The sequence below is a fragment of the Hippocampus zosterae genome, chromosome 2 (assembly GCF_025434085.1).
Source record: "Hippocampus zosterae strain Florida chromosome 2, ASM2543408v3, whole genome shotgun sequence".
In the NCBI taxonomy this organism is placed as follows: Eukaryota; Metazoa; Chordata; class Actinopteri; order Syngnathiformes; family Syngnathidae; genus Hippocampus; species Hippocampus zosterae.
In genome coordinates, this window is record NC_067452.1 from 5,280,489 (window position 1) to 5,304,348 (window position 23,860).

Genomic DNA, 23,860 nt, shown 5'->3' on the forward strand with positions numbered 1-23,860 from the left:
CAGTCAGCCTCGAAAGATCAATCTGAATGCTCTAAATTGGCTGGCACACAATAGGTTCTCTTGTTTTCTGTTTGTTAATTTTTTTGAATGGCTGGGATTGAAAAAGTTGATATTGAAGCACCTGCGGTCCATTAAAGTAAGCAGGTAAGCGAGCTCCCAGGTTGTAAAAGCACCTGAAGCACTGTGGCAGACTTTTTGGTCTCTGGAGCTGGATTTGCCACCATCCTGATGGTGTTACTTTCCCATTCGCATAAAGGCGAACGTGCATTTCATAGTTCAATGCCCAATGGTTAAACAAAGAAAAAAAAACAGTAAAACATCATTAATGACTACGTCCATGTTGAGGAATGGGAGCTGTCAATTTGCTCTTGGCCCTTCCTTGGTTACAGATTCTTTTATCTCTCTATAAGGTGGAAGAAGACCCAACACCACGTAGTCTTTTCTTCAGTTTATCGCAACGCAACACGAATCGATTCGGGCTCCTGTGAGTCTCAGATTTCATCAGGAAGCCCCGAGCAACTTCAGTCACACGTACATATAGGCATAGTATGTTAATTATGTTAATTAGGGGCGGGCAGTCCTTCCCCTTATGTAAAAATCTGAAACAAAGAAAGTCAAGCAAAGTTCGATCTTGGCATTTTGACAAAGTACAGAGAATATCTGCTGGTCCACAAATCTTGAGATTAAGTTTCCTCTTCGAAGGCACTTGACAGCCTTCAGGGACTTTTACGATGTGGGGGACGCAAAAGAAGACGGCCAGGGGACTGTTAATCATCAAGGGGCAATAGGACCCCAACTTCACCCTACACTCTTTGTTTTAACTATTTCAGCAGATGTTCAGGAGAGAAACTAGTGTCAATAGTTCTCATAGCAAGATGAAATTCATTAACAATGTTCTACTACTACTTCTAGCGGAATAATTCCTTAACAGTCCATTAAACACAAAATGGAAAGGAATAAAGGGTTTTAAACAAATTTTAAACACATTTTGAAAGACTGCAAATCCTCTGTGAACATTTTCTGATTTAGCAAATTATCCTTGTGTTTGAAACAAAACAACATATTAATAGACTGAAATAATAAATCTCATCTCTCATCCCATCTTCCGTACCGCTTGATCCTCACTAGGGTCGCGGGGGGGGGGGGGGGGGGGGGTGATGGTGCCCATCGCAGCCGTCTCCGGGCAGTAGGCGGGGGACACCCTGAATCGGATGCCAGCCAATCGCAGGGCACACATAGACGAACAACCATTCGCACTCACACTCACACCTAGGGACAATTTAGAGTGTTCAATCAGCCTGCCATGCATATTTTTCGAATGTGGGAGGAAACCGGAGCACCCGGAGAAAACCCACGCAGGCCCGGGGAGAACATGCAAACTCCACACAGGGAGGCCGGAGCTGGAATCGAACCCGGTACCTCTGCACTATGAAGCCGACATGCTAACCATAGGACTACCGGGCCACTGAAATAATAAATCTAATCCCCATTTTCTGACATGCATAAGCAGGCAGTCATTCCAATACATGAAAGAGTTCGGGGGGGCAGTTTAAAATCCTCTGAGACCTACAAAACCTTAATCGCAACTTCCCTCAGCGGATGTGACCAAGATAAATAATTCCCAGTTACTGTGCCGTTTTCCATACACAGTCCTTTTGCATTGCAAAGCGGTGAGCACAAATAAGGAAAGTTTTTGATTTGTTTGTTTTTCAATAAAATGCCTAGCAAGTGCAGTCGGGAAGTAATAATATCAAAATGAATTTGCGGCAGATTGACAATATGATGACACAAAGTATATTACAATGCTCTTAACCTTCTATGCGAAAGGGCTTGAAGGTATCCGACGTCTCCCCATCAGTGGACTTTTCACACTAAGAACCGACTCGCTCCATTCATTGTCCAATAACGCCACCAATGTCTTTTTTTCACAAATTGTCCACGTTGTCAACACTGCTTGACTCGACTCAAATGACGGCACGGTGAGCGTCACTCTGCGTACTACATACAGCATGAGTCAAAAGAGTGTGTCATCGATAATGGGTTCGCCATTGAATATGATGCGTTCAGGCGCGGCTCGGAAATGCCTGAAACAGCATGTTAAAAAAGGAATTTAAACTGTTCTTGTTGCAGTAAAAGTGTGTGTATGTGAAGTAAATAAAACCGGGTGTTGCAAGTACAGTACTTGATTTGCTTGCCCTTTGATGGTGACCCAGGCACCATACTTCCGGGTTTGAAAAATGGCCATCACAACTCATATTTCAAAAGAAATTAGATCTAAGTTCTTATGAAATATGAGAACCAACAACTAAGTACAGTATAGTAGTTACTCCGTGGCAATCAGTATGTAGCCGGGTCTTTGGAAAGACTGGACTGGACACCAAATAATTTTTAGGTGGGCTTTATTCCCGACTGAACAATGAAAAATTGTTCAGCATTAAGATGAAAGACTGAGATGTTAACTGAATTTTAAAAGAGGTCGAAAAGGGATCTAAGAGATCAAAGAAAATCATTTAACAGACAATTACGCCACAATAGACAACAGCAGTGGCTTGCTTAATAGGAACACAGAAATAAAAATACATTATTTACAAGCCACAATACTTCTTAGTGCAGAACAAATAATCATTACAACCCAATGTTTTGAGATGCAGCCACACTTACTCGATATGTTCCGGTGTGTTGGGTGTGTACAAAGCACGTGGTCAAACATAAATGAACAGATAACAGTTCATATAATTTACAGTAAAAAAACATATTTACATCTTATAACATTGCAACACTTACGCTGTACAGTTGTTCACACGACTCACTAGTGGTAGATGTCAAACTCCAACCCAAACCATTCCAGATATTGTGCTCTACAAATACCATTCAAGTTGGGACCTACAGTGGGCACAGTTCAGCGACTACCCTCCTTTACGTGCATGTCACCCTTTATGGTCTGATTCTCACACGCTGCATATGTTCCCGCGTGTTTTGATCTAGTGTGGCTCTTAAAGTGACAGTGCTACATTTGTTAAACAAGGAAGCCTTCACTACAAGCATCTAAGTAAGGTTCACCTGGTTACAAGTAGAATAGGAAAGACTTCTTTCACAAAGTTAGCAAAGTCTTGAACAGTCAATTACATTTTCAAGTCAGCGTTCAGTCTTAATCCCATAAAATCTGGTCTGATTTACCATTAGACATAAGTGAACTAAGCAGCTGCTTGACAATAGTGATGGGAATTCCGGCTCCTTTTAGAGAGCCGGCTCTTTTGGATCGGCTGCCTAAAAAGAGCCGGCTCTTTCGGCTCCCAAATGGCTCCTCAGTTTTTTTGTTGCTTAAATTAATTTAATACCAAAAATAACGTAATATTATGTGTAAAATGAAGTACTAATGCAAAAAAATAGACATTATATCAAATATTTATTATTTATATGGCTTTATTTATATTCTTCTGAACATACTCAACATGGAGTGCTACAAAAATAAAAACAAAGTACAAAGACCCATCTCAAAGCAAGGTCGTCAAAAAGTTCCAATCTCTGAATGTGTATATTTATAAGCTTTTAACTATTTACAGTAAAACAACATAAGTAAGCTTTGAATACCACACAACAAATTATAAATTAAAATTTGTAAAACAAAAAGAAAAAAAGCAGCATCCAGGTAAAGGTTTTAGCTTGTCTTTAGCGAAGATTGGCATGAAGAAAAACCAAGTGCCTCAGCTTTGAGGGGTTGATCCTCTTTCTCCTCTCTGTTAATATTTGCCCTGTTTTGGAGAATATTCTCTCTGAGGGGACAGATGTTGCGACAACACACAGCCAACACGAAATGGATGAAAATCCCTTGCAATCATTTTACCCAGTACAGTCAAAAATGCCATCTGACAATGCTCAAGAAGGATTATTTTGCTGTCATAAATCACAGACTACTAATTAAATGAAGTGTGAAATTTATGGGAACATAAAAGGCAATTCAAGACATGGACAAAACATTTTTGAAAAACGGACCATTTATTTTATCATTTGTATTCTGTTTGCGGGAAAAAAAGCAGTTACTGAACCATCACATGATTTTATTTGCCAAGCTCAGCATCACCGGAATACTTTTTATAACATATTTTATTGGTCATACATATTAGCTGTTTGGCGCAGCCCTGTTACTGATACTCAGACGCTGGGGGAAAAACGCAGCGGCTCCTCTTGTTGTCTGTTTAAGAGGGAGGAAATTTCATCTGTGCTGTATATTACAGCACATTTGACAATAAAGTCGTACTTGATACTTGATTATTTATAAAATCATGCTGAATGTGAACTATAGTCCAATTTCATTTGAATACTATTTTAATATTAGTATCACATAACTCCAATTATATCCAGTAACATATTAAAGCTACATTTTGTCAGAACCACTGTTACTTACACAAGAGATATAGGTACATGTTTTTGTACTTTGTGTACCAATTATTTGGGGAAAAACAAACAGTCCAGCCCACCGCGACCACTATTGTCCCACAATCCACCGCGCGCGGTCCTCCACATTAGTTTGCTGGCTCCCAAGTGTCAAATCCAAGGTGAGTGTTTCCCTAAATGAATGGTACCAACTGTTTTACCGGTCTCCGTGTGCTCAATACGAGGTTAAATGAATGTGTGTGCACTTCGAATACCTGTCGTTAGCATAACTCACAAAATGGCTGAAGAAATCGCTTCTGTTTGCTGTCGCGCAAGCTAAAGCTAGCATGCGTGTCCGAGTCGGTAAATGCAACAAAGCTTAAGCTAACTAGCCTTTAGCAAAACTAAACGACCTTGTATTGATCATTGGCGAAGGGCTGTTATAAGGAACTTAATGAATAAACTGTGATCGTAGCAAGTCTTGCCGGTGATGGACGAACGTGCTCCTGTAGTTTTGTATTTCCCGAAAGAGGCTAATGTCGTATTATTATGTACGATACACACGACCAGTACACACATGCTAACGCTTTGCCGTAATGGATTCAGTTTTCTTCTCCGTAACGAAACCTAAAATATTCAAGGAAGAGCGTACTGTTAACACTCGGCGTTCGGATGTCGGTGCATATCTGAACCTTGGTCTTATCGCCGGTGACCAGATGAGGTTTTGGTTTTCGTAACGCTTCCTGGGTCCGCCTTCAGATGGCGCTCCATGCCTTCCTCCAGCTATCCTCCATGCTGCGTTCTGCGGCCAGTCTGACCCTGCGCAGAAACATTGGGCTCTCTGCTGTCGTCCTGAACCGGGCCAAAGAGCTAGACCCCGTGCAGAAATTGTTCCTGGACAAGATCCGTGACTACAACACCAAGATCAAGTTAGTCATTGATGAGTGAAAAACAGCTTATTTTTCTAACACTGTAGGTCAAGTGTTCAGTTCCACATTTGGAAGAGGCGCTGACAAAAGTTGTATCCCCATTGTGTCTCAAAGTCGAAATTGTCATTTGAACCATGCAGTCTAAACCCACTGTAATGAGTGACGCATGAATGGAAACATTGATGGAAGCTGCTGTTTTCCTTCATCTTTGTGTGCCCTTTTCTTTTTAACTTTTGATTTCATGACTACCCCAGGGCTTCTGGCGGCATTGTGGATGCAGGACCCGCATATCAGAAGAACATGACCGAAGAGGTTTCCAAACTGGAGAGGCTATATGGTGGGGGAGACCTCACCAAGTTTCCCGACTTCAAATTCCAAGGTGGGAATTTATTTGCCTTGTCCTTTAACTGAAAGTAAGAAATGTGTATGTTGACACATGGAAGCACCATTTCCTTTCTCTCGAAAACTGTCTGATTGTTAGTTAACGTTGACGACAGTTCATGTTATTGTGGATGATTACCCGTCCAAGTAGGGCTGAGTAAGTATATCATGATCTAAGTATTTGAAATTGGTTGATTTCATTATATTCATGGCCTTTTTTTTCTTTTTACATTTGAAAAATAACGACCTAGCGAAAATAGGCTGAATTTAGGAAATGTTATTGTCATATAAGGTTCTTAACCTTTTAATAAGAGGTCAGTACACCTATGGAAAAACAAACTGCCCAATATAAATATTTTATTCCTTTTTAACCAATGTGCTTTGTCGGGCTGGGCAATGTGGCTAAAAAGTGTTCACCTCAGGACTACTTTTTGTGGGCTCATGATTGCAATATTCCCTTCATATTTTACTTGTATGATTGTAACTAGGGGCATGTTCAGAATTTGATTCTGACGCCCGAGCACAACTCTTAGCCGGTTGTGTTTGAAGAGTTACTCATTTCCGAACGTAGCCAGTGCGGGCACCGGCACTCTGTAAAACCAAGTGGCAAATTCGAGCAGCGCACTCGGTTTCTGAACGGTCAGATGAACGTCCACACTCAAAGAGAGTATATTTCCAAACGTGTCCGTGAGTGTGATGCCAACGTTTGGACATGTTAACACGAGTGGTATAGCAAAATCTAAAATGGGGAACTTGTGTACTTCAAAACATCATCTCCATCCGGTGATTAGTCTGGTTCATATGCAAAATGTCTTCTTACAAGAGCTGTACTTTGTCAACTGGTCATTTATTTGAATGAAGTTACCCCCCACATTCGTTCCGTGTGAGTATGCCACATGGTTACTTCTTCATTGGTTTAGTTCCTTCTCCGTGTTTGGAGGCAGCAGCATGCTGCCTATAATACGCACCATGCCGGGGTTTGAGTTTGTGTTCTGTTTTTCATTGTGTTCAAGGTATCTTCGATTGATATCGATCAAGTGTCGATCGTGACACATATTGATATTGACTTATCGCCCAGCTCCTCCATCCAAGCCATTTTCACACGGCCTGTCACTGTTACATTCTGAAAAAACCTGACCCACTTAATGCTATGCAAAAGTTCTGAACATTACTATTTCCTTCATTCCCTTTTTTGTTTTTAAAGTGATGTGATCAAGCATTCTTTTTTTGTGCTGTGATTCATTTCCATCTAAGAATAGTCAATAGTTGTGACCTCATTCAAGCGAGATAACTTGAGACCTCAAGTTGTTTTGGGACCATTTTATCTCGACGCTTCAGGTTTTCATTTTGTCGTTTTTCTCTTCATCAATCTTCTGTCATCCAGGTCCATCTTGTTTACTTTGCACTAATGTTTCTCTTTGTTTTATCCCCCTCTCCTTAGACCCCAAGTTTGATGGCGTGGCAAAGTGAATGCTGTTCATCTTGTAAATCACCCATGTATTATATTTAATAATAAAAAGATCAAAGATGGTTGAATCTTTTGGGTGCTACCGGAGAGTTGTTTGTCATGACACAAACTGTCGTAAATGGATAAACAATGCATGGCTACTAATTGACTCGAGCAGGGTCGGGCAACTCTGGTCCTCGAGGGCCACTGTCCGGCCTGTTTTCGATGTCTCCCTTCTCCAACGCACCTGATTCAGATCAGCTCATCAGAAAGCCCTACAGAAGGTGGAAACATACCTGATCATTTGAGTCAAGTGTGTCGGAGGATGGAAACATGGAAAACAGGCCGGACAGCAACCTTCGAAGACTGGAGGAATTCTCGCCAAAGTAACAGCTCAGCATATCCCAGACACATGGAGAAATTATACAGGTTCATTTATATTGTCCCGGGCCACCATTGGATTTGTTCTAGGAATGGGTTTGTTTTGTTTTTTGGGATAATACATACTGTATACCGGTAATTGTTTAAGAATACATCCAAAATTTCAATAAAACAAAACCAACTGCTTGGAATGGCTAAAATGAATGCAAGTTGCCACTCTTAAAATGGAATGCAATCAAATGAAACCCTATATGGCTGCATGCCCTTTTTATAGATTATTGAGTGGTGTTTCCCCTCCAGCTTGTAGTAATCCTATGGATGGAAATTCACTGATAAGTGCAAGCAAGCCAAATGTCAGATGACCTAGTTGAGGGTCTGCTGTCGCTTTGAATTGGTCTGCAATGACATCACTCTAGGGGAAAGATCTGCGATGACTTTTATCCTCTCCGGGATGAAAAGTTGTGTCACACGGGGACATTCCCATCTGACCTGTTACCTTTCTGCGCAGCTTTAATGTCAAGCCCTTGAGACGCACCAAACAAAAGCTTATGTGATCTGTGGAAATTGTGATCCAGATGGAGAGAATGAATAAAAATAGAACGGCATAATGACATTTTCCGTTGGAATGTCAGCTTTGAACTCCGGCACGTCAAGCTGGAAGTCAGCATATGAATTTCTTGACAATCTTCCTGGGAATACGCAGTAACCTCACCATGTGTGTTGGGATGCAGATAAAACAACCAAAACCAGCATGACACACAAGCGCGTTACCCAGGGTGTAAATCCAAAAGCATGTTTTAAATAGAAAACTTTTTTTAATTAGTGATACAACATTCAAATAAAACAATTCATTCACACTGTCTAAAAACACACACCTTTTGATTAACTGGCACAAAAATATATGGACAGAAAAGTAAGGCAAGTCTTACAAAAAAAGAAAAGAAAACCAACATCCATTGATAAGTTTGACAAATAAAAAGGCACACGGTATATATTGTATATATATCATTAAAAAAAGACCATGCAGGCACATTAGGATGGAATGGTATTGGTCTTTATAAATGACTAGAGTGACTTATTTTCCTGGGCTGGGTTTTGTGTTTTACACAATACTGAGGTAAGCAGTATTTTTGTTGTTGTTTCAAAAGATCGACAATGCAGTGGAGCATCATCTTAAGAGGATTGTTTTAATGCAACATCGTTCTTAAGGAAGCCCGTCTTTGGTAAACGACAACAGTAAAAACAATTAGCCTGTTTTAGGGAGAAACCAATTTTTTTTTTAGGGGTGGGATCCATATCCAATGTAGGCCACCAGGGGGTAGCAGAGCGACATCAAAGTACAGGAGACGGACTGGAAATCCACAAATTAGGCAGAATTGAACAGGCGATGCACACAACAAAGCAAGAGTATCAAGCTTTGCAAATTGGGCCGTCAGCGCCCCACTAAATACAAGAGTGAATTCCCACCCCAAAAAATGACATAATTGGAGGATCAAAAGCTCATTCGGAGTCTGCAAGGCTGAGAATGAATCCAGAATCCAGTATTGGCACCTTATCAACAGCGTAACTGATGTCTTGTCAAGAGGAAGACCAGCTTCTCAGAGCATGAATGACTGCGTGTGTTTGAAATCCTGCGGCTGAAGCACACAGAAAAATGGGGGTGAAAAAACAATACAATACTGTACATCATATTGGGTGCGCATGCTCTTGTTGAATTATGTGACCTGCTATTAGTAGTTGTGTTTGAAATACTGCGGCATCAACAGTTAGCTTGTCTCTGGAGTTGCTGTTTTAATAAAACTTTTATGGTCTCCCTGGCGGCCCGGTAGTCCAGTGGTTAGCACGTCGGCTTTACAGTGCAGAGGTACCGGGTTCGATTCCAGCTCCGGCCTCCCTGTGTGGAGTTTGCATGTTCTCCCTGGGCCTGCGTGGGTTTTCTCCGGGTGCTCCGGTTTCCTCCCACATTCCAAAAACTTGCGTGGCAGGCTGATTGAACACTGTAAATTGTCCCTAGGTGTGAGTGTGAGCGTGGATGGTCTCTGTGTGCCCTGTGATTGGCTGGCAACCGATACAGGGTGTCCCCCGCCTACTGCCCGGAGACAGCTGGGATAGGCTCCAGCGACCCTAGTGAGGATCAAGCGGGTCGGGAGATGAATGAATGAATAATCCTCACGTGGGGGGATGGGCTACGGGTGGCTCCCGACCACACGGAGTGGCCCCCTGATAAACTACTGTCATTTAAAAAATGAAAAAAAAAGTTTGTTTGTTTTGGTTTTGGGTTGGGGGAATGTTCAATTTATTTATTCAATTTTTACAAACGACGACAATTCAAAAAACGCTGGTAAATATACAGTACAGTGGTACCGCTACTTATAAAATTAATCGTTTTGGAAGACATTTCTTAACTAGAAAATTGTACATGTAGAGACGTGTTTTCCATGTAAATGCCCTAATCTGTTCCAAGCCCTTTCCTTTTCTTTTCTGATGGATGTAAAAAAGGATCTATTAATATATTAATACATAACAAGAGGTAGGGCTAGATAATGTTTTTTACTTCTTCCTACTCATTTGAACGTATAATTGTGCTATATGATGACTGCTTTCTTTTCCTTTTTTACAATTTGACTTATCTTTACTTTTTTCTTTTTTTATTAGTGTATATATTTATATGTTCAATAAACAAGAAAAACAAACAAACAAATGGTGAGGATCGCCCGACTGGTGAAGACTTTTTCTGTGTGAATCATATTTACGTAAAACTATCAGAACTCCTCATGGCCCGAAGAGGCGACTGACAAGGATGCTGCATAGACACAAATCTATCCATCTAAGAGCATAGACACACTCAGTAGAAGTGGGACTGTATTTATACCTGTCGATCTCGAAATTTCTTTTGCAACAAGAGGCACTATTTTCCTGTTTAGGCGTTTCGTAACTTCAAAATTTCGTATGAAGAGACGTTTGTAATTGAGGTACCACTGTATATGTTTTCCATGGGAGTGGGGTGGTTATTGGGGAGAATACCCCCCCCCCACCCCCATAAAAAAATCGGTGTTTACAAAAAGGTTGACCTATATTTTTTGCAGATTTTGAATGAAATGCAAGAGAAATATCCATCCATTTTTAATCACACATCATTAAAAACACACCTGTTCAGGACTGCATACAACACTTAATTCTTCCATTTTTTGTGATTTTATGTCCTGTTTTTATATAATATTTCTCTTATCTAATTTTATATTGTATTTCCTCATTGTCTGGACAGTGTCCTTGGGTGGCATGATTTAAAAAGGCACTTTTAAATCAAATAAATTATTATTATTATTTACTGTTTGGGGCACACCTTGAATTTGTTGCTAGCCAATCACAGGGCAGATGTAGGCCAACAACCATCTGCACTCCCATCACACCTAGGGACAATTTGGAGTGCCCAATCAACCTACCATGCATTTTTTTTTTGTATTGTGGGAGGAAACCGGAGACCCAGAGAAAACCCACGCAAACACGAGGAGAACATGCAAACTCCACACACAGGAAGGCATCTCTGCACTGTGAGTCCTACGTGCTAACCAGTCGAGCACCGGGCCGCCCTAGAAATACATTATGAAAAATAAAATGCATTAAGAGCCATATTTAAAATGTCATTTTTGTCTTGCATTTGGTTCGGAAGTATGTGTGGTCCTATGCGTCCATCGAGTAGCGCTGATGAAAAATGCCCATTGCCCATGAGGCGTGGGAAGATTGATTTTTCTTCCTACAATTATAACTCTTAAAGAAACAAACCATAAAAAAGCAACAGTTTACTACAACCCACGGCCAAAGTTCTGGAGTCACCAGCCCTGGAGGAAGTTCATTCAGTTGCTTAAATTTGAAGAAAAAAAAGCAAACACAGACATGACAGAAAACTTCATAATTTATGAAAAAACATATGGAAAAATTTCATATGGTAAATTTCGAGCTTTCAGAAACACAAAGAACTTTTTTCAAAATGTGCTGCTGAGTAAAAGTTATCTGTTGAGACCAAGCAAAGGGAAAAATGAAATTGAAATTATGAAAAAACAATAACGACAGCAACACACACCACTAGCACTTTTTCACCGCCTCTGGCTTTCATAACAGCTCCCGGACTCAGGCATGGATTTAATGAGTGATGATAGTCGCCTTCATCAATCTAGCTCCAACTTTCTCTCATTGCTTCTGCCAGATCAGCTTTGCAGGTTGGAGCCTCGTCATGGACCATTTTTTCAACTTCCACCACAGATTTTTAATTAGATTGAGATCTGGATGATTTGCAGGCCATAACGTTGACCTTGTGTGTCTTTCCTCAAGGATTCTTTTCACAGCTTTAGCTCCATGAACAAATGCATTATCATCTTGAAAAAAAAGATTTCATCCGCAAACGTCCTTTGAATTGATGGGAAAAGTGTCCAAAACGTGAACGAGCATTTATTGAACATGTCATGACAACCATCTCTCTCGTGCCTTTGCCTGACATGCAGCTCCATAGTCATCAACGACTGTGGACAGTTTCACGTTTTCTTCAGGCAGCCATCTTCATAAATCTCATTGGAAAGACCTCCATCATCATCTATATCTATCTATCTATCTATCTATCTATCTATCTATCTATCTATCTATCTATCTATCTATCTATCTATCTATCTATCTATCTATCTATCTATCTATCTATCTATCTATCTATCTATCTATCTATCTATCTATCTATCTATCTATCTATCTATCTATCTATCTATCTATCTATCTATCTATCTATCTATCTATCTATCTATCTATCTATCTATCTATCTATCTATCTATCTATCTATCTATATTTTTTTCTATATATATATTATATATATATACCGGTATATGGCCTCGGCCATCCATTATGGCATTGTCTGCTGGTCAGGCAGCATCTCAGCCCGGGACAGAAAGAGACTGGAGCGACTGGTCAGGAAGGCCAGTTCTGTCCTGGGTTGCTCCCTTGACACTCTGGAGGAGGTGGGCAACAGAAGGATGCTAACTAAGCTAAAAGCTATGATGGACAGTCCCTCCCACACCCTCCAGCCCGCCCTGACAGCACTTGGTAGCTCCTTCAGCAAGAGACTGTTACACCCGCGCTGCAAGAAGGAGAGATACCGACGCTCGTTCCTACCGACTGCTGTCAGGCTGCTGAATAAAAATAACAACAATAATAATAATAATAATAATAATAATAATTTAACGATGTGAAAGACAATTGTAAATAGCACTGTGATTTATCCATTTTGTGTTTAAATTGCACTTAATTGAACGGTGTTTGTTGTTTTTTTTTCTTCTTTCTTCTTTCTACCTACATTCTTGCTGCTGGAGGCTGTAAATTTCCCCAGTGTGGGACAAATAAAGCATATCTTATTATTATTATTATTATCTTTGCCGAATGCAGATCCGCCTTTCATTCCTGACTATGACTTTCATCCAGTCATCCACAGTGAAGGATTGCTTTTCCACAGCCCACTGTGGGGGTTTTTTCTGTGAAGTTGTTCATGATGGCGCCTGTTTAGCTTTTCTGTATGTAAACCCCATTTCCTCGAGGCACTTTCTTACAGTTTACGGCGGTTTCCTCCCATTTGTTTTGCTCCACATTTTCTGTTTTCAAGACATCTGTCTTCAAGATTTCTGTCTTGACGCTTTGATGAGCCTGCTTGCCTTTGTCAACCTTCCCCGCATTTTTTGCATTTGCTCCAAATTTTAGACAGAGCGGATTGTGCAACATTGCGTGATGATGTAAAAAGTTTGATCATCCTCTCCTTTGTTTCGATGGCCGTCTCTCGCCACGATTAATGCCAGGCCAACAGCTCTCAAAGGTGTAATCACTCCTGTTTCAGTGCAGACCATCGAGCAGATCTAATCTGATGCAGCTGTTCGTTTTGCGAATGGAAATTTACAGGGTGATTCCCAAAAAATTTTTCTCCTCAGAATTGAGTGATTCCGTATTTTTTTCCCTCTGCTTGGTCCAAAAATGTAACTGCTCAAGACGGTCCTTTTTTTCCCCCCTGATTTTTTATTTTCATGTTTCTTAAAGCCAAACATTTGCCATTTGAAATGACTTAAGTTTTGTGTCTCGTCTGTGAATTGACTTTCTACAAATGTAAACAGCCGAATGAACATCCTCTGACACTGCAATTCCAAAATATCTTGCAGGGGTTGCATTTACTTTGGCAATCCTTGCGTTGTCAAGACCGACTCTGGCCGAGCCATGGACTCCCCTTGATTGTGACAGCAAACAGACCGAAAGAATTACGGGTGACCTGAAGCTGGCATTGCTGCCAGACAGACACAAACTGTGTCTCACAAGTCATTCATCACAAGAAAAACAACAAGAGTTTTCTACCAGGGACGGAGCAACATGGCCACCACCACATCTCGAGGAAAATTTTGATACCAGTGACTATTGTACCATTTTTACATGGATGCAGCATTCTTAGACAGGTGATACTCTGCCAAAGGGGTGCCCAACACTGTTTAGAATTGTGAAGAATTCAGAGATTTTGGTGTTATTGTGCATTTTAGATATGGTTTGAATGGATGTGCCATTGATCACAATGTGCAATATGGTGCGGGTAATCGGGAACAACTGATCACCCTGATTGGCTGTTCGCGTGCGAATGAGATCATGAGATTGAAGAAGGTAATGTGACATAACCCAAAAGTGAAGCAATGGCAAAGAAGAACGACATTATATCATAATTTAAATTCCGCAAAATGTTGTTTTTTACTTAGATGTGGTCCTGTTTGTACTATGAGTGTGTTGGACAAGATTCTGTGTTTGTGTGCAGTTTATTTCACGAAACCCTGACTGTGGATGGTAGGGGTAACAATGCCTTCTTGGGTACACGTGGGGTTGCAAGAATGTCAGCGATGGACATGTGAGCATATTCCCATCAGTGTGGTGGTGTTATTGTTATAATGATTATTATGCTGTCCACCCAGCTGAAGGATTTCTGGCAATACCCCTGTTTGCAATCACAGTGTTGTTAGCAACTAAGCTCACATTCATCTGAGCTTCCTCTGTGTCTTTTTATTACAATCCTTTGTTTATATGCTCAGGCTACGTCTAGTGCGAATACACAATTACGGCTTTGCATCGTTTGATGGCATCTTGGTGCCAATCACCTATGTTGAACTGAGGGGAGGTGCTTCATTGAGTCATAGCCTCGTCTCATAGAAAAAGAGTGCTTTGCTGCCATAATATCAATAGTGAATTATCCCCTGCAAATCCATTCACTGTACGGAATAATCATCCATTCATCCCTTTTCTGTACCGTTTGTCTTCATCAGGGTCATGGCTGAGCGCAGCCTATTGCAGTTGACTTTCGTGCAAGAGGCGGGGCGCGCACAACCATCCATTCTCACCTATGGACAATTTAGACCCTTCAGTGACCACCAGCAAAACGCTCGCAAGCACTGGGAGAACATGCAAACTCCACCCAGGAAGACAGGAGATGAGATTCAAAAGTGAAATTTCATCTGTGCTGTATGTTACACATACAGTACATTTGACAATAAAGCTTATCAAATCCAATACCTCAGAAGTGGGAGCCAGAGACGCTAACCACTCGCCAAGATTCTCGCGAATTGGAAAAAAACACAAAAAAAACTTACTTCTTGAGGTGGAGGGATATAGTTGACATTGGACCTAAAAGACAGAGTGATGATGAGAACCACTTCAGAGCATTTGGCAAGAGAAGCACCTTGATGTTTGTTGGCCTTATCCTGACTCATATCTTGTCCTGCACAGTAAAGCATATCTATCGGTTTTCCCTCAGCGTTACACTCACGTGTCCTCAGTTCTGTTCAGGTTTTGGCTGCTGATGTGAGAGGCACCGTGACACTCGGAGATCCAAAATGACCTGTTGGGGGTGGGCCGTGGTCAGATTGACGACTTTGAACTTGCTCCAGTAGAGGGCCTGATTTGGGAACGGCACCGCACACCATGCTTTGTATCGAGTTGAGATCATTCGCCTCACATGAACCCCCATGCAGCCAATCAGGATGCGACAGCGCCAATGGAGATGCAAAGGTGAAGTGTTTGAGCCATTCACATGCAGCAATCTGACCCAGGAATGTTTTTTTTCTTCTCTTTTTTCAGAATTTGCTTTAGCGTGACCCAACCCTCCAGTTTAGAGCTACTAGAATTCGTCTTTGACTGTTTCTCAAAACACTGACGTGTGAGGGGACCTTGCTCTTGCTCAATCATGTCCTCCACAAACCTCATGAGTTGGCCTCATGTTTAATTGCACTCGGCATTTTATTGAGAAAGTCAAACTACATCATTGAGCTGCTTCCTTGCCCTGTTTAATCGTGCATCAGAAATTGTGTTGTATTGTCTTGGAGTCTTTGTGAAAAAGTCGGTTCTATAAATAGGAAGTTGACACTGACAGCTCCAGTTAGTTCAGTGGGATAAGCATCAGACTTGAACCTAGACAAAGAGCTCTCGCATCAGCGCGGCCTCTCTCTCTCTCTCTCTCTCTGTCGAATGCTGCGCAGTAACAAGCGAGTAATCAAATAAAGTCAAGAGAGATGGGTCGGTCACACCAGGGCGTGCATTTCTGTCTCCGTGGTCAGCCAGGCCTATACTGTATTGCATAACAGCATCCTATCGCTGCGTGTTGTTATGGCAACGTCTTAGCAGGGATGAAATAATCCATTTCAAGTCACAGTCCAATCAGTTTAAGAGGCTGCAGTGATCTCAGATCTCCTCGCTGATTAACAGTCACTAATTATGGTGCGATTAAGCCAAGTCTGATTGTTGCTCTCGTCCAGGGTCGGCTCATCTGTTTGAGCAAAGCATCGACATGGGTTCACTCAGTGAACTCTGCAGATACAGTGTTTACATCTGTCTGCGCCAGAAAGCAATCCGCCGCCGTGGCTCATAAATACACACGTACTGTACAGACACACGCACGGGCAGCTGTCACTCCGCTCAGGCCTGACTCAGCACGCAGACGCGCGTTTAAGTGCGACAACCCACAGCCACCCCCCTTCTTCCCTTCAATCCTCTGTGTTTCCGATATCAGGCCGTGTTTGCTCACGTCAATGTTAATGCAATCACGGAGCTCTTACCTTCCTCTGTGTCCTGCTGGCGGATGAGCCGGCGCAGTCGTGGAATGGAAAACAAGAGTGGACATCACTTTTTATTTCGCAAAAAAACAGGCCCCAAATCATGAATGTGCCGATCGAGCGAGCCCAGAATAAACGATGGCACCAGACGAGACAAACTCACGGGTGAAGAAGCCGTTGCGGTGCATCAGGAACCCGCCGCAGCCGCAGACCAGCACCACCAGACAGACCACAACCGCTGCCACCACCACTGTGGTGATGTTGACATCCTCTGGGATGAAGGAAAAAAAAAAAAGGGCCTTCAGTTTTTCAAACTAAGTACAAACAAATTGGGGATTGATGGAGTCAGTAAGTCAGGTTGGGGTAACAAAGGGGTCGGCAACCCAAAATGTTGAAGGAGCCATATAGGAAAAAAAAAAAATCCGCCTGGAGCCACAAAAAAATAAAAGCCTTCTATAAATCTTACAATGGAGGAAACACATGCTATAGGAGACTCCGTCTCAGATTTTTTTGTTATTTATTCCTTTGTTGTGTGTTCACAAACGCCCCCATAGAATTTATTTTGTGATTTCCTCGCATGATTATTTTTTGTTTTGGTGTATTCTTTTCGCTTTTCTTAATGTCAGTGAAGTGATGATGAATTTCCATTTATCTGAGGCTGTCTTTGAACGCCTCTCGAGTCAAAGAGAAGGGAGAATGTCACAGAGTCAGACGCAGACGTGTCTGTGTTTGTCCAGACTGTTAAAAGTATAAATAAAGTGTACTTTTTAAAAAAACAACACGACAGCTCTCCTTTTTTCGGAGCTGCAACATGTAACTATATTACTATTATATTACTCATTCATTCATTCATTCATCTTCCAAACCGCTAGATCCGCACAAGGGTCGCGGGGGGTGCTGGAGCCTATCCCAGCTGTCTCCGGGCAGTAGGCAGGGGACACCCTGAATCGGTTGCCAGTCAATCGCAGGGCACACAGAGACAAACAACCAACCACGCTCACACCTAGGGACAATTTAGAGTGTTCAATCAGCCTGCCACGCATGTTTTTGGAATGTGGGAGGAAACCGGAGCACCCGGAGAAAACCCACGCAGGCCCGGGGAGAACATGCAAACTCCACACAGGGAGGGCGGAGTTGGAATCGAACCCGGTACCTCTGCAGTGAGTCACTAGATGACGCTAAAGAGCGACATGCGGCTCTGGAGCCCCGTGTTGCCGACCCCCGGGGTAACAGAACCAAACTCCAAACATGCATCTTATGTTAGAGCCGAAAATCTGAGCCTTTATTCAACAGCCAAGTGCAGTTTTTCATGCTACCGGCTAGTTGGTAAAGCTGAAGTCTTTAATATTTTAGGAGCATTGTGGAAAAAAAAAAAGCTAGCGGGCTTTTCCTCTCCACTGCTCCTCTGATTTTGTCCAGTGCTGAAAGGTGTGGGTGCACACACACCTATGGTCATGCGCCTGCCCTCACACATCATGGGCTTTCCCACCCCATTGGAAGCCCGGCAGTTGTAGCGGCCGGTGTCTTCTTTAGCCACAGCTTTGAACTCCTGCAGACCAGACGCAGACCAGACTCAGGACTGATAAATGAACATCTGACAACACCGCGGTCCTGCCATTGAAACAACAATGGCTATCTCTCGTGGTGTTCAACGGCAGTGTTATATTTTCAAGGACACAATCAAGTCCTCTCACTCACCAGCACTCCAGTGTGTGTGTTGATAAGATAGGTGGCATTGGCGTGGCGTGGGGGGATCATCAGCTGATTGTCCTTGTACCAGGCGTACGTAGCAGGTGGGATGCTCTGCTGGTCTCTACAGCGCAGCTGCACAGCAGAGCCCGTCACAGCCGAACTGGGGATTTCGCAGGCTGGTGTGTTGGGAGGCACTGGGGGAGCGAGTGAGTGAGTACGCACGATGTGCGAGCCATTCTGATGAACATTGCAACGCTCAACTCAAAACCTTTCCATCGGTCGTACCGAGGACTCGGAGTGTGATGTTGGTCTCTCCCAAATTCACAGAATCAAAAGGAGCACTGATCTCACAGCGGTACTCGCCGGCATCCTCCTGGGTCACCCGGCGCAATGTCACCGTGGCCCCCTCGATGCTCGCCCGCCCCTCAAATGGGCCTGAGGTGAAAAGATAAGACCCCCCGAACACGTCACACACTTTCATCAGATTAACGTACACAGTACGGGGTGGGCAAACTTTGTGCTCAAGGCACAAAATAAAGCATGTACTGGATGGTGCTTTTATGTATTTATATATTATGTAGATAATATATGTAGGTGTTTTTTTTTAAACAAATGACCTTTTATATTATCCATCCATCCATTTTCCGAACCGCTTGATCCTCACTAGGGTCGCGGGGGGTGCTGGAGCCTATCCCAGCCGTCTTCGGGCACTAGGCAGGGGACACCCTGAATCGGTTGCCAGCCAATCGCAGGGCACACAGAGACAAACAACCAACCACGCTCACACCTAGGGACAATTTAGAGCGTCCAATCAGCCTGCCATGCATGTTTTTGGAATGTGGGAGGAAACCGGAGCACCCGGAGAAAACCCACGCAGGCCCGAGGAGAACATGCAAACTCCACACAGGTAGGCCGGTACCTCTGCACCGTGAAGCTGACGTGCTAACCACCGGACTACCGGGCCGCCCCCTTTTATATTATTTACCCCCCGCACCCCAAAAAAAATAAAAAAATAGAAATCAGTGAAGCGAGTTCAATGAAAATTTAAAATGAATTAAATACTTTATAATTCACCAATTTTAGGAAAAGATGATTCAGCTAATGCAACAACTATTACAGGAGTCTTCATTGTGTGACTGTTGGGTTGGCCAGATGAAAGAACGGGGCTCCGGTGGGCAAAGCATGATTCACACAACAGTCAGTGGTGTAAATCTTCATGTCAGTGGATTGGCATGTGAGCTGAATGAATGCAGCAGCTGAAATTACTTGACAATGTAAAGAAGCCCAACTCTCTTTCCGATTAGCTGCAGTAGACTGTGGCCAGGTGAGGGCTGTGATTTATTATTTATGCCCCCCCCCCCCCATTAAATCTGCTTCCCGAAACCTTAATGAAGATGGATCCAGGGTAGGACATGTTATGCCTTGGCAGAGGTGACAACTTGAAACATCACCGCCATTACGAGGGGAGTGAACTCCTCGCAGCAGGCCCACCGAGCTGATTAAAGCCAACGACCCGTGTGTCAGCACCTCACCATAAAAAGCAACGGGGGGGGGGGGGGGGGCACCTCACCTCGGAAGTGTCCGTCAAAGTATACAAAAGAAACATCTTTGCCCTTCTTCTTCCACTCGATTCGTGGATTCTGGTCCCTCTCAGTGCGGAACATGCAGGACAGCACTGCATCTGAAATAGGCAAGCAAGTCTTGAGATATTTATGGCACCAGTCACAGTAGAGAGAGAGAAAAAAACACTTTGGTTCTATTTAAAGCCTTATCCTGTCAAAATAGCATCACGTCGAGAGGGGCCAGAGATGGGCTGCTCCCCCCCCCCCCCCTTCTCACCTGAGAACTCGTGCACCTCCACCTTTTGTTTGTTGCTCGATACGGTGACAGGAAGGGAGGGGGAACCTGGAGGTGGCAGAGAGGAGGACACGGAGAGTCAACAAGGAGACAAACGGAGAGGTGGGAGCACCGTCTGCAGACCGCAATATTTCTTCTCATCCATTAGGGGGCAAGGTGAATTGGCTAATGCGCACCACCTTGCCCGCCGACTGCACGAGGAGAATGCTTAAATATGCCGCCGTCGGCCACTGTTGCTTTAGTGAGTGTGTGGCGGCGGGATTATTCCCTGGTCCGCTTTAATCCCGCCGGGTTAAGGAGCAGCTCGCCGTATGTCTACTTAAGTGCAGGTTAATATAAGGGCGCCCAACACCTCGCGAAGCTCGGTGCCGTAGCTTTTCCAGATTAACCTGCTCGACAAAAGCCCGTTAGCATGATCTCGGCCCTAAAGATGTCAAGGTTGGCTTCCTCCCCCGCCTGCCTGTCACTGATACCGCTCATCCAAACAGGAAAGGGAAGCGGTCGCGGGCTCTCCTGCATGCTGATTGGTCAATTTGACAGGTTGAATGTGGGTGAGGGTCACCTGAGGGGGAAGCCACTTTGAAACATCGCACATGGCGAGGACATTCAAGTGCTGCTGTCCCGTAGGTCAGCAAATTAAAAGATGAACCAGGCGTTTTTTCTTTTTCAAAGTTCATAAATATGAAATGAGCCTCAAGAGAACTTGCTAGGCATGAAGGCTTTGAAAAAAATGTGAGCGTGAAGCCGGTTGCGGACATGATTCAGACAGAAAAATCTCCCCTGGTCTAATTCTGACAACGCTTCCGAGTTTCCTGAGCTACTTCCCGTCGCGCCGGCCCATTGTTCGGGACTCATTGTGATCGCAGGCCCGAGCACATGGACGAAGGGCAAATAGTGCGGACGCAAAGCAACAGGAAGGCGGACGGGTTCGATTGACTTTGTTTTTCCTCTTGGGAGCACGTGCAACGATACACGCTCGGAATGCAGCCGGCCGCGTGGGCTTTTGAGACGATTTGCCGTTGGACTCAATTTGCGCCACCCTCACTTGTCAAACTTTCAATTAAGAGAATTAAAACTGCATACTCGCACCGCCCTCCCCTCCCCTCTCAAGTGTAAAAGGATTAGGATCGTAGCCACAACTCACGCACCCCGACGGCCTCGCAGAAACATTGTCTCGCTGAAGGAACCGCCCGAGGCGGGAGGGTGATACAATGAGATTAAGCGGGGACGGGAATGAGTGACAAAGAAGGGGCGATCGGCCCTGAGAAGAGATGACACGATTTAAAGGGGGGTGGGGGCGGGCATCCGGAGGAGCATGAATAAAAAAGCGGGATTGAAGGCAAGGGAGATTCTCTCAGACAGGGAGACGATGAATGGGAGAATATCCCGTCACACAGCGAGACACAGCCCGCCGCCACATTGAAGGGCGTCTCTTTGAGCGCAGGCGGCCGAGCTGACAACGCGCCCGACCGACCATGTCGCACGCACGCACGCACGCGAGGAAATGAGCAAAGCGTTTGTGCCCGCATGTGAGCTTTCGCTCGCTTTGCGCCACCGCCGTCAGCTTCGGTGGCCTCAATTAGCCACGATGGTGTTGGGGCGGACAACGAACACATGGCCTCCTTTGTCACCGGTGCCATGCGAAACGTGGCTCCAGCCTACTTGGACTCGGCTGTGACGAAAACAAGCCGGAGCCTGGGATTTTGCTTCTCCGAGGAGTTTTCTTTTCAAGAAGTTCTTGAGAGCAACGGCACCCTGGTGGCACCGGGCAGGACGCCGGCGGCGCTGATGGGCCCGTCGTTCCTCCGAAAGCATATCAGCCGAGCACTGCGGTAGCTCAGACTCACCGAGGGACAACCGCCCGCCTGCCTGAGCAAAAAATAGAAAGATGGCACGCTCACTACTTGGCACTCAGCTTTAGCCTCATTACCGGAGTGTTAGAGACGGGCCTGGGTGTTACCGGGTTTGTGGCGGGGTCAAAAGCATGACGCAGTCATAATTAAGGCACTTATTCAAATGAGCAGGGAGGAACGAGCGGGAGAAGGAGGGAGGCGGACCCACAGGAAGCGTCCGGCCTGGCTGTGTGGTAAAGATAACGGCACACGGGTCAGAGGGAAAACCGCCAGGAAAGCCTGCCCTGCTGTTTGAACAAAGCCCATCTGTAACCCTGCAGCAACAGCTGTCCCAGGATGTGTGTGAGGCGGGGGGGGTTAGGATGTTGCCTCAAAGACCCACCCTGAACGCTTCCTGCTTGCATCCAGCTACAATGCAAGCCCGCGTCAGCGTATGCGTGGCCGCAACAACAATCAGAGAGCGAGCGTTGAGCGAGGTCCGCTGGGTTGCGACCACACAAACACCCGCGCGCACACCCCTCCGAACTCCTGACCTGACAGGTGGCCAAATGAGGAGCTAAGTCAAATGTGCGTCACTCACTGCACTGTCTCATCACATCCATGTCAATGCCGCGTTGCCTGCCATTTCTCTTCTCCTCCCCCCCCCCCCGTGAGTCAGATTTCTTCTTCGCATGTTCCATGTTTTGTCCCAACATGAACACGCACACACACACACGCCATACGCTGTGTTCCAATATCGGCTTTAAGTCTCTGATGGCAATCCAGCCACTGACCTCGTCTAGCAACGCAGTTGCACACGCGGCAACGCCAAACTGTTAACGCACTCGGGGTGCCAATTAGAAGTTGAGTGGAATCTGCCATGGCTGGAGCCTCCACGGAGGTACCAACCCGACAACTTGAGCGCAGTACTCATGCGACTGGCCGGTGGAATCAAACATTCCTCGCGTGCAAATTCTTGTTCGGATTCTTTTTTGGACAGAACACACTAAGCACGTATGCAAACCGTTCTTCGAGAGGGGAAATTCGAATGGCTCACTTACATTGCATGAGTAAAATGACAATGGGCACACACAGGGACGTCCCCTCCATGGTCGTCCACAACTGTGGCCGAGTCTTGTCTTCTCGCGACGGAGCGACGAGGCGGATCCGAAGGCTCAGCTTTCTTCTCGCACTTATTCCCAACTCTCCGATAATTCATCCAGCTTCCAGGGGCGACACTCTTCTCTCTTGGGTAAGGTGGGTGGGGGTGCCAACGACCGGACCGACCCGCCGCCGAGCGTCGTTCGGCAGACGAGAGCCGACGAGCGCGGCGCGCCTCGCGGAGCCTCCGGTGGCGTCCTGGCCGGGGGGGTTGGGGGGAGAACGGCGAGCCGCGGGTGAGAGCGAAGACGCGGGTCAATGTCCTCTCTAGTCTTTCGCTTAAGGTGGAGATGGAGGTGGAGGGACGGGGCGGGGTGGCGCTTGCCGAACGCCAGCAGAAGCGAGAGCGCAACGCCGTGTCCAAGACGCGCACTGCAATGCGAAGTGGACGCAGCACAGACTGGGCATGGTCGCGCTGAGAAAAACCAGACGTTCGCGTTCAAGCTAAATCGATACAAGAATCAAATCACAACCACGAAAAGGAAGCATCTTTCTCGAAGTCTTTCCGCTCAAGTGAAATGCGATAAGGTACAACTTATCTGGGCGTGAACTCGGTTTACGACGCTCCCGTCATACGACGTTCTGGGTGACAAACACCGCCGTCACGTGCCGCACAGCAAGCAGGAGCGTTCCAACACCAATTTTACTCAGGTGACCTCTGGGGATAGATGAGTTTTCAGAGAAGCGCATCGTCAACCCCCTTC

General features: G+C 44.8%; 2 protein-coding genes across 9 annotated transcripts; one reads left to right on the top strand and one right to left on the bottom strand.

The window, feature by feature from the left end:
• Positions 1–4,449: 4,449 nt before the first annotated feature.
• On the top strand, positions 4,450–7,225 carry atp5pf (ATP synthase peripheral stalk subunit F6). 2 transcript variants are annotated; one of them, XM_052058952.1, is made up of 4 exons: positions 4,450–4,556; positions 5,134–5,303; positions 5,558–5,682; positions 7,126–7,225. In XM_052058952.1, the coding sequence occupies exons 2-4, from the start codon at positions 5,134–5,136 to the stop codon at positions 7,152–7,154; spliced, it is 324 nt and encodes a 107-aa protein (XP_051914912.1). In that variant the 5' UTR covers positions 4,450–4,556; the 3' UTR covers positions 7,155–7,225. The 2 variants fall into 2 exon arrangements, with proteins under 2 accessions (XP_051914912.1, XP_051914911.1); XM_052058951.1 differs by lacking the exon at positions 4,450–4,556 and adding an exon at positions 4,610–4,630.
• A 1,064-nt stretch (positions 7,226–8,289) lies between these two features.
• jam2a (junctional adhesion molecule 2a) lies at positions 8,290–23,453 on the bottom strand. Of its 7 annotated transcripts, none has more exons than XM_052058904.1 (11): positions 23,057–23,453; positions 20,146–20,211; positions 19,877–19,987; positions 18,592–18,741; positions 18,313–18,500; positions 18,061–18,163; positions 16,778–16,885; positions 16,618–16,630; positions 15,333–15,404; positions 15,157–15,190; positions 8,290–9,149 (listed from the first exon to the last, which is right to left on the bottom strand). In XM_052058904.1, exons 1-11 carry the CDS (start codon positions 23,103–23,105, stop codon positions 9,111–9,113), a joined length of 933 nt encoding a protein of 310 aa, XP_051914864.1. In that variant the 5' UTR covers positions 23,106–23,453; the 3' UTR covers positions 8,290–9,110. The 7 variants fall into 7 exon arrangements, with proteins under 7 accessions (XP_051914864.1, XP_051914863.1, XP_051914865.1 ...); XM_052058903.1 differs by having other exon boundaries at positions 16,618–16,633; XM_052058905.1 differs by lacking the exon at positions 16,618–16,630 and having other exon boundaries at positions 16,765–16,885.
• Between the last annotated feature and the right edge of the window lie 407 nt (positions 23,454–23,860).

What these genes read in the sequence shown, in the direction of transcription:
- jam2a (XM_052058903.1), bottom strand. Translation starts at nt 23,105, where the DNA reads ATGGAGGGGACGTCCCTGTGTGTGCCCATTGTCATTTTACTCATGCAA. An exon ending in ACACACACACTGGAGTGCTG is followed by an intron (nt 18,164 to 18,312) that starts GTGAGTGAGAGG and finishes TCTGGTCTGCAG; the next exon opens with GAGTTCAAAGCTGTGGCTAA. An exon ending in GGGCAGGCGCATGACCATAG is followed by an intron (nt 16,886 to 18,060) that starts GTGTGTGTGCAC and finishes CCTTCATCCCAG; the next exon opens with AGGATGTCAACATCACCACA.
- atp5pf (XM_052058951.1), top strand. An exon ending in GACTACAACACCAAGATCAA is followed by an intron (nt 5,304 to 5,557) that starts GTTAGTCATTGA and finishes TGACTACCCCAG; the next exon opens with GGCTTCTGGCGGCATTGTGG. An exon ending in TCCCGACTTCAAATTCCAAG is followed by an intron (nt 5,683 to 7,125) that starts GTGGGAATTTAT and finishes CCCTCTCCTTAG; the next exon opens with ACCCCAAGTTTGATGGCGTG.